Source organism: Cynoglossus semilaevis, chromosome 20 (assembly GCF_000523025.1).
Source record: "Cynoglossus semilaevis isolate Cse_v1.0 chromosome 20, Cse_v1.0, whole genome shotgun sequence".
Lineage (NCBI taxonomy): Eukaryota > Metazoa > Chordata > Actinopteri > Pleuronectiformes > Cynoglossidae > Cynoglossus > Cynoglossus semilaevis.
Genome location: NC_024326.1, coordinates 12204849 through 12214434, shown reverse-complemented (window position 1 = coordinate 12214434; position 9586 = coordinate 12204849). Strand labels below are relative to the sequence as shown.

The 9586-nt window shown below is 41.3% G+C and overlaps 2 protein-coding genes and 1 long non-coding RNA gene across 4 annotated transcripts; 2 read left to right on the top strand and 1 right to left on the bottom strand.

Moving 5' to 3' along the window:
• The first annotated feature begins 106 nt into the window (after nt 1–106).
• LOC103396641 (carbonic anhydrase-like) lies at nt 107–3289 on the top strand. Its single transcript, XM_008334799.3, has 7 exons — nt 107–262; nt 729–926; nt 1390–1508; nt 1654–1746; nt 2271–2333; nt 2419–2574; nt 2801–3289. Exons 1-7 carry the CDS (start codon nt 229–231, stop codon nt 2918–2920), a joined length of 783 nt encoding a protein of 260 aa, XP_008333021.1. The 5' UTR covers nt 107–228; the 3' UTR covers nt 2921–3289.
• On the bottom strand, nt 3151–3994 carry LOC112488698 (uncharacterized). Its single transcript, XR_003053058.1, has 2 exons — nt 3566–3994; nt 3151–3482 (listed from the first exon to the last, which is right to left on the bottom strand). It is a non-coding gene; the product is annotated as an uncharacterized LOC112488698 (long non-coding RNA).
• Nucleotides 3995–4494: 500 nt separating this feature from the next.
• LOC103396640 (uncharacterized) lies at nt 4495–8655 on the top strand. Of its 2 annotated transcripts, XM_008334798.2 has the most exons (7): nt 4531–4623; nt 4723–4774; nt 5206–5429; nt 5562–7310; nt 7380–7481; nt 8016–8078; nt 8538–8655. In XM_008334798.2, exons 2-7 carry the CDS (start codon nt 4728–4730, stop codon nt 8564–8566), a joined length of 2214 nt encoding a protein of 737 aa, XP_008333020.1. In that variant the 5' UTR covers nt 4531–4623; nt 4723–4727; the 3' UTR covers nt 8567–8655. The 2 variants fall into 2 exon arrangements, with proteins under 2 accessions (XP_024921928.1, XP_008333020.1); XM_025066160.1 differs by lacking the exon at nt 4723–4774 and having other exon boundaries at nt 4495–4623.
• The last annotated feature ends 931 nt before the right edge of the window (nt 8656–9586 follow it).

The window sequence follows — 9586 nt, the reverse complement described above, 5'->3', positions numbered from 1 at the left end:
TCTTTCACCTCAAACTGCTTTTGTATCGATGAAGGACAGAAAAGCAGGAGAGTGGGAGGAGTACCCTTCAAAGCCCTGATAAGGCCACCCCCTCGCCCCCACCCCACTCCTTCTGCTATGAGGGACATACAGAGATCAGAAGTGTCTTTTTGGCGGTTGTCTGTCAGCACATCATCATCGTATTACTCATCTTCCAATCCCTCAGGTTAAAGAATATTCAAAAGAGCCATGTCTCATGGATGGGGATACGGAGCGGCTAACGGTAGGGAGGTGTCGGTTTGACGCTGGTCACCTGAGTTTTAACAAGTTTAATTTTAGGATTCAGCCGGTTTGCCTTTGAGCACAGAAAGTGTATTTGCCAGTTACTTGGTCAAACACACACACACAACTTTAAATTGATAATAAACAACACTTTGACTGGGAAGCTGATCATTTTTATACGTTGACTGGTCAGTGATCCATCCTTTAACGTAAAGGACTTTAAAGTCAATTTAATGTGATTTAATGTGATTTATTATCACATTAAATCAGCTAATAAATTATAGTTATAAAATGTAAAGATCAATAGTCAAACCTGTTGACTAATCAAGTAAGTGGAGAATTACTGAATAATCTAATACACAGCCGATACTTCTGCTGTATTTATTAATATGATCTTTTAATTTTCTACGTAATATACTGTAATGCCAAAACAAAAACATGTTTTATGTATTAATAATGTATTTCAGGACCTGACAAATGGGCTGCAGATTACCCAGTAGCCAATGGACCCAGACAGTCGCCCATCAACATCGTGTCCAGGGATGCTCAGTACGACTCCTCTCTGAAACCACTGAAACTCTGCTACGACCCGTCCAACTCCAACAGCATCCTCAACAACGGACACTCTTTTCAGGTGGACTTTTTGGATGACGTGGACAGTTCCAGTAAGACAAGCTCAATTTGTTTTGTTTGTTTGTTCTTCTCCTGTATTTGTTAATATCTGCAGTAGACTTCATATTTGGTGCTGACTTATCTATCAGTGTTGTTTATGTCTCCACCCTGGTGCAGTGTGTACTGTGTGCAGCAGATAAGAGAGAGTGTGATGGAGTCAGTTCACACTGTCACCACTGTCACCACTGTCACCACTGTCACCACTGTTAACACTGTCAACACTGTTAACACTGTTAACACACCTCAGCGTCAGACAGAATCAGTCTTCACCAGTTGCACATACAACAAATACAACACACATCATTTCATTCCTAAAAAACATACACATCTTCTTTTCACACTGTACTACTACTACTAGCAGTAGTAGTAGTAGTAGTAGTAGTAGTAGTAGTAGTAGTACAGTTTTGGTGAATGTAGGGAACTAATGAGTATAGATTGTTGTCTTATCTTGACCAGCCCTGACTGGAGGTCCCATCTCTGGAACCTACCGCCTCAAACAGTTTCATTTCCACTGGGGGGCCAGTGATGAGAGAGGCTCTGAGCACACAGTCAACGGTGTCAAGTTCCCCTGTGAGGTAACGGAATTTTTTTTTAACTAATTTTTTAATTAATTTAACCATGTTGGGCAGAACTAACCCGACGCTGACCCATCCACATTTTGTTTATTAAATAACAATTTTTGTTAAGATTTGAAGAAACGTTTATTTTTTGCACATCTAGCTTCACCTAGTGCACTGGAACACCAGGTACCCAAGCTTCGGAGAAGCTGCCAGCGAGCCAGATGGACTGGCAGTGGTCGGGGTCTTCCTCAAGGTGAGTCATCAGCGACTATCATTAGTTTAACACACTGTGAATTTGACGTTGACAACTCTGGTCTAAGCCATGATGAGACACTACGATGTCAAATTTATAAAGAAAACCCCAAGATTTTGGCTTAAGATTCTACTGTTTTCCTCTTCATTTTATAGCGTCTGTTTTATATGCAGATTCTATTGGTGGATGTCAAATAGTTTCCAGCTAAATGGCTGTAAAACTTTGGTAAAAGGATTGCTTTGGGCTAATAACCAGATTTGGTCAGATTTAACAGTAGAGCCAGCTGTTTTATTTTTGGAAAGCTCTGCTGACACAAGCATCTGTGGAACACAATATCAAGGTTACAACAGAGAGTGAAATAACAGAGCGTGTATTTTTCAAGTAGCTGTTGCTGCTGCTCAATGTAGGCCCAGTTATTTACATATGTAGCGTTGGTACGCCTCCGACAAAGTAGAGACAGACTGATTTTGAGACAGATTTGAATCAGCTGACTCGTGACCTACTGGATCTTTGTTCAACTCTAGATCGGAGCTGCCAACCCCAGACTCCAGAAGGTGCTGGATGCACTGGAGGATATCAAGACCAAGGTTTGACCAAATGTTCTAACGTCACTGAACTCAATGTTATTGGTTTGAAAATAAAACAACTCTCAGCACTTTCTTTCTGCTGCAGGGAACACAGAGAACTTTTCCCGACTTTGATGCCAAGACTCTCCTGCCAGGCTCTCTGAATTACTGGACCTATGACGGCTCCCTGACCACACCCCCCCTGCTGGAGAGTGTCACCTGGATCGTGCTCAAGGAGCCAATTAGTGTCAGCCCTGTACAGGTAATTAGGAGACCCCCATCAATGAGGGTCTTTACCAAACATGAAGTCTCAGATTGTCTCTCTGATGTATCTGCATGGATGAAAGCTGAATTTCTGGTCTCTCCATCACCTTCACTCTGTGTGTTTTGGTTTGGTCAGCTGGTATAAACAGCTGATGTAGTATCTAACCAAAATGTCCCTTTTCCCCCTGCCTCCTTTTCTACCCCCATTTTTCCCTCCTCATCAGATGGCCAGGTTTCGCAGCCTCCTCTTCAATGCAGCTGGAGAATTTCCTTGTTGCATGATGGACAACTACCGGCCTCCTCAGCCTCTGAAGGGTCGCCAAGTTCGTGCATCCTTCAAATGAAACTTAGGTCTGTCAGAACGTCAGACGCAGTACGTTTCTAATCTTTGTGACATTTTTAAACGTAGAAAGTGTGCTTTCTTTTACAGTAGTTTGTAGAATACTCCAAACCAAAATACCAACGACATATTAGTGGTACCCGCATGGTTGTGGGATCGAGTCCAGACCTGGTAAATTTGATGATGTTCCGAAACGTCTACATTCAATGATCTGTCAGTCTGAATAGATCAATAGTTGCTAATATTGATATATTATTTTGTTATTCTTTTGTGCTGTTTGATCTACTTTTAAAATGTCATTGTCTTTGTACTTAAAGTTGCCATGAGTTAGTGTGTATCCTGGAACACTTGTCTTAATAAAGAATAAAAATATTTTGTGTGAAATTGAGGTCATGACATGAATAAGAATAAAAAAGTAACAGAGAGAGAAAGAATAAAATAAGGACTTATAAAGTTTTTTTAACTCATTTTACACCTAACGACCAGCCCTGACCAGCCTGCAGTGACTAAATGTTAACACCAGGTGAAATGAGCTACAGATGAGCAGGATGGGCGGGGTCGTCTTACTCTTATCATTAAAGAGACACAGACACGAGGTACGGAGTCTGTACGGTTCCTGTGGACGCCACCCAGACAGGCTGATTACAACATCTTATCATTAAAGAGACACAGACACGACGGGCTGATTATCACTCACACATTTGAATAATTCGACCTCTGTGCCCCTCCCTCCCCAACCCCTTGCAATAACTAAATAACTCTCCACTCCCCAAATGGCACCCGACCCCCACTTTGGGAACCAATGCCTTACAGGAAGAAAGTCATCGGTTCCATTCCTGCAGGTCTCTCTGTTTGCAGTTGGATTGTTGTCAGTGTCGTGGTTCTCTACTTTTTAATAAAGTGTTGTTGTTTACAAAAGTGACCGACGGTCGTCACGATGTGTCAGTGTGAGAAAAACAGCAGAATTTCAGTTAGTCTACAGACAGACGTGTGATTTAGCAGATAACGTCTTCCCATTCACCTGAATGGACTCCCAGCTGCTCAGGTCAGACCATGATGAACCCTCCGTGTCAATCCTACACCACACAGCTCCAGACCATGATGAACCCTCCGTGTCAATACTATCCCACACAACCTCCTCTCCTCCCTGCTTAACAGCAACGTATGCCGTTGTTGCCATGGCCTGATAACAAGTGTAACCATGGCAACTGCATGTTCACCTCAGGAAATATAGAAAAGAAATATGAAGGCATGCACGCCTCCTTCAGACCAATCTACATGACTCTAATCCCAGGTGTTGGACAACAAAGATTCTTAGGTCGTTTGGTTCCCGACACGGGGGGCGCGGTGCTATTACAGTGTCAGTGTAGGAAAATACATTTCAATTTCAGGTTTTTCTTTATTTCTGCCACACTGGGAAAACTATGAAAATACATAAATGTATTAACTTAGTTTAATGAACATTTTTAAAATAAATTCTTTAAACAAAACGAGTAATCTGAAAAAACGTATTATTTGACGGTGCTTGGGCTCCATCTAGTGTTCGTAATAGTACAACATAAGTGTCGTGAACATTTTCAAATCACTGACTCGTGCACGCGCTCGTCTGATGAGCAGCTACTTAATGTCAGGTGTGTTAATACGCTGCATCTTGAACCAGTTGGCTCATTCTCCTGTCTTTTTCACGTCCACCTTTCTTCAAACGAGGTAACGTGAGCGTTTCTTAAATTCTAACGTTTTACCGTAGTTTGTTTAAAACAAAAATAAAGGGAAAAACCAGGGTATGTTTGTTTTTGTTTTTTTAAGGGGAAATGAGCAGCTTTGAAAGTGACCCAGTTGAATTCAAAGTTGCGGACAGGTGACCTCTGTGGACCAGTGATGTATCGGTTCATGTATTTTATTTTGGGACGTTAATGTTTCACTATAAACACTGTAAACGGACAATAACAAATGTATTTGTTTTTGTATCGTAACTTCGAAATATTCTGTTTAATCTCCGTTTTGTACATTAGGATTTTATTTTATTTTATTTAATTTAAGCAACAAAAACTCCGGGGAGCTGAAAGAGGAGCCAGATCTTTTTTAATTTAATTTAATTAATTTATTTATTTTGGGAGCTGAGCCCTAAGAGCCGAACAGAAATCCTGAGTGATGTTGACATAGAAACGTGATCTTTTGTCTGTTATTTTTAATTTATTTATATACATTTGAGATTACTGACATTTTTTTTACATTCAATAACCAAATACCAATAATCCATACATATACTCACTTCTGTCCCATGCACAGGATCAAGATGATTCTTCCAGGACCAAACCGTGTAGGTACCATGCCCAACCCAGGGTTGCAGGACCCAGGTCTGCACACTACTGGTCAGGATCCAGGACCTCCACCTGGTCATGTTCCTGCTCCCCCTGTGTTTTACCTGCCGCCCCCCCCTTTACCCCCGTTACTGCACTACCAGTGGCCCATGCCCTTTTTCTGTAACCCCTTTGCTGGCCTTCCAGGCATGGGTGAGTCAGTCTTTCATTATTCTTCGTCCTGGTGTCTCCATGGTTCTCAGTCACTAATGTATTTTTTCTGCCTGACAGAAATACTGATGCTGATTTTTATTCATTTTCTGCCTTTTGTTTTTGACCACTCAGGCTACGGTATGGCCGTGCCTCCTTTCCCCTCTCCCCTCTACATGGAGGCTCCAACCTACATCCTTCCACAGTCACACATTCAAGCAGTTGACCACAGACGCTTGCTCCACCCACAGGCCCATGCTCCATTCACACCCCTCCAGAACCCAAACCAGCCCCGCAGAGGTCGACCTCCTCCTCCTCCTCATGTGGTACCACGCAGAGAGACGGTGAACTGCGAGGTCCAAACGGAGCCCATAAGTGGAACAGGCTACGGTAGTGGAGCCCTGGTCGTGAACTCAGACTCTGGTCATGGGACGGCTTCGAACTCTTCATCTTCAAGCTCCAGTTCCACGAAAAAAGTTCCAGACGACATCCAGAAATACCCACCATCGAGCAACGCGGACGACTTTCAGTTCAACAGGAATCTCACCAGCACAACTGTCAAACATCACAAATGTACAACCAGAGCCCAGCCCCACAGCAGAGCCACCGTGGAAACGCAGCAGAGCTGTAACGGCAGACTGGGTCAGGAGAAGATTCTGTCCTGCAGGAATGGTCACTGCGACATGTGGTCGGTGAGTTCTCAGGACAGTATCATCCCCATCTGCAGCTCCTTCCAGCAGGAGAGCGAGGCTGCTAAAGAGAGACGAGGCTCCATCCCTGACATCTTGATGAGCTGGGGGGGTCCCACTCCACAATCCACACAACCAAAGCCTCAGTGTGAACAATGGCAGCTTTCCTCCAAAACTGAAAAGTCACTTTGTCAGAACACGGTAGAGATCCAGGCCGATCCACTGGTCGCACACAGTCCTGGCTCGCCGTACGCTCAGCACGTCTTCAGTTCTACAGAGACTGACGCTCTTTTCAAGATAGTCAAACTGCCTGCACCGCTCTGTGATCTTCTCTCAGACACCACAGGAGAAGAGCAGCTGCTGGACTCGAATGGTTCTTTAAAGCACTGCCCTCCCTGCACAGCTGAGCTGTTTGATTCATGTAATGATGAGAGGACCATGGAGAGAGAGGCGGAGGTCATTTCTTCTCAGATAACTTTAAGCAGCTGTCTGTCAAAGGGGAAAACCAACGAGTCCATTTGGTCTGTGGAGTCTCTAGCCCCCTACATTCCCTCAAAGGGATGGCTGCTGCAAAACGGCATGACTGAGCCAGATGTAATTGCAGAGGAACCAGAAAGTTGCCAAGGACTACGGGACTCAGACATGGAGCGTCATTTCATCTTCAGATCTCCTGGGGGACAGAGTCCAGTGAAGAAGACGGACTCAGAAAATGAAGGCTATGCTTTTAAGATAATAAAGAAGAAACAGGCCAATCAGAACCATCGATCGTCTCCTGAGACCCGTGGAGATGAAAGTCCACTCACGTCAGAGCAGGTGGACGACAAAAGGTCTTCTGAACCAGAGGCTTATCAAAGCCCAAACCAGGAATTGTTGATTTTAAAAAGAATTCAGGAAAGTATTCAGCAGTTTTCTGAGGAGGAAGGAACTGATGTGCTGAGCACGGCAACAGAGGAGGGAAGCTTGGCCTCGGACCACCAGGAGGAAGAGGTCGCTCAGGACGCTGAAAACGTCTGTTCTGTCAGAAATGAACAGCTGTGTGTCCCAGTGGCTGAGGATGAGATGGATGTGATGCTGCTGAAGAACAGAAGAGGGCGTTTGGTGGACCTGGGAGTCCAGTGTGAGAATGTGGGATGTTTCTGTGGAAAAGCCAAAGGCAGCGGAAAGCCCGTGGGAAGGCCTCTGCTCCCCTCTTCAGGTGACGCTGTGCTTTATTGGAACATTCTGTTGAGTCATTTCCTGTTTGAACTTGCAGTTTGTCTCACAGACTTGAAGAAGGGAAGTAAAGAAAGGGATGACGGTGGCGTGAGTGGACACGTGCAGAGGAAACTGAAGTACAATCATCAGGGGAAGATCAGGGGAGGCACAGGTGAGTCGCTCAAACATGCACTGATCGTTGTATAACACCGGTCGGTGTGTAACACTTTTTTTTTACGTGCTAAATGTGATTGATAAGTCAAAGAGCTGACGGCCTTTGAATGTCACAGTGGTCATAAATAGGGACGTAAGTTGAGATGTCTGACATTATCGGCTCAATAATTACGTGATTTTTCTAAGAATCGTTATTGGTTTTTCCAATAACACAATGCCTGGGTTTTGCTAAAGGATGTGAGATTTAAAAATTCTTTGGTGATAAACGGCTGAATATTAAAGTGAAAGCCACTAGATGGCAGCATTGCAGCTCATTTAATTAATCTCATACAGAGGTATAAACATCATCACCAACTGAAACTGGTCCTGTGTATGTCATAAACTGAAATTATTTTATTAAAATTACAATTTTAATAGATGATTGGATCTTTATTGTGTATGACATTGATCTGAGCTGCATTGACTGAAAACTCTTTTTTTTTTCTTATTTTCTTTTTTTTTTTTTTTTGTTTCGGGTTTTTTTTTGCTACAGGAAACCGCAGCAGCAAGCAGAGGGGGCTAAGTGGATTCTATAGCAAACCTGGGAAAACTCAAGGTGAGAACCAGATCCAAACAGACTGCTAATATAAACCTAAAAAAGTTCAACTCTTTTCAAACTAGTCCATGAGAATCAGCTGATTAATTAATCAAATGATTAATGCTAGGTTTTTATTCTTTGGCGGTTTAATAACTTGATAATTATTAACAATAGCCTTGACTTACTGGTTTACTAGCTGTAAACAGAATGAGTACTTAAATGCTGTGTGTATAGATTTTAATTTATCTACATTTTAAAGCTCAGACTCAATAGTGATTGTTAAGAAATGGTTTAAAAAAAACTAACATGATGCTGATATGGATTTGATTGGCTAAGCTGTGTCTTCACTCTGGTCTGGTTTGAACTGAGAACGTGCTCATTAGTCTGAGATAACTGCTTCCAGTCCTGATAAAAGAACTTTTAAAAATGCATCATGAATGGAACAAAGATGTTTTAATTTGTTCTTGCTTCTGTTAGGTGCAACAAGAAGGACTCCCCAGTGCTGATCATTATTTTATCCAGGAGATTCTCTTTTTAAAATAAATTTATAAAATTGTTACATGTAATATTTTTCAATAAATATATTTAAATGTTATGATTTATCTTCATATCTGGTACTGCTGAGACCAAGAAATGTTCCCTGCACCAATGCTTTGAACTTTAGGGAAATCTAATCCAATAGACACCAAGATAACTAAAAAAACAGTAAAAGTACTGTTACTCAGATGAAGTTTTACTGACGTACTAGTAAAATTACCAGTCTCAAACATCTACTCAAGTAAAAAGTAGATCAATTAAAATGTACTTGGTGTAAAAGTTACTGTTTTACAGCAGGTGTCGAGAGGCTCTCGTTGTACAAAAAGGACAAGAAAATAAATCTAGATGTTTATTATATTTAAACTTAGCAAAATTAAATGTTCTAATATATATATATATATATATATATATATATATATATATATATATATATATATATATATATAAACAAACATGTCGAAATGTAATGTCTTGTAATGCATTACAAGCAGTACAACCAAGAGTTGAACAGTAAAGAGTGGAAATCCCCAGACAGTGAAGAGGTTTAAAAAAAAAAAACAAAAACCTAAGTTAAAAAAAAAAACTTTAGTAAAAAAAAGTTTTTTTAACATAAACCAAATAAAAAGAAATTAATTGTATTGCAAATAAGCAGAAATAGATAAGGATAAAGCTATAAGTAGGAACAGAAATATGTATTGATTCATCACAAGTCATTTTAAGCTAGAAGCTAAACCAAAATGAAGGATTTTAAATAGTTATACAGCGAATAAATCAAAGGAACACTGTATCAACCTGGATGTTATTTTATTTAAAATCCCTTTTTAATAAACAATTGTGCATTAACATTCTATTGTCTGAAAAAGTCAATAATACTTGGAAAAACCTGGTTTTAATTTTAATTTCCCTTCCCTGCTCATTTCATGTACTCGCCACTTGGTGACGGAAAATAAGAACGCACTTCGTTTAAACACTCGCTTTGTAGTAAAAAA

What these genes read in the sequence shown, in the direction of transcription:
- LOC103396641 (XM_008334799.3), top strand. Translation starts at nt 229, where the DNA reads ATGTCTCATGGATGGGGATACGGAGCGGCTAACG. An exon ending in GGGATACGGAGCGGCTAACG is followed by an intron (nt 263 to 728) that starts GTAGGGAGGTGT and finishes AATGTATTTCAG; the next exon opens with GACCTGACAAATGGGCTGCA. An exon ending in GGATGACGTGGACAGTTCCA is followed by an intron (nt 927 to 1,389) that starts GTAAGACAAGCT and finishes TATCTTGACCAG; the next exon opens with CCCTGACTGGAGGTCCCATC.
- LOC103396640 (XM_025066160.1), top strand. Translation starts at nt 4,526, where the DNA reads ATGAGCAGCTACTTAATGTCAGGTGTGTTAATACGCTGCATCTTGAAC. An exon ending in GCCTCTGCTCCCCTCTTCAG is followed by an intron (nt 7,311 to 7,379) that starts GTGACGCTGTGC and finishes TTTGTCTCACAG; the next exon opens with ACTTGAAGAAGGGAAGTAAA. An exon ending in GAAGATCAGGGGAGGCACAG is followed by an intron (nt 7,482 to 8,015) that starts GTGAGTCGCTCA and finishes TTTTTGCTACAG; the next exon opens with GAAACCGCAGCAGCAAGCAG.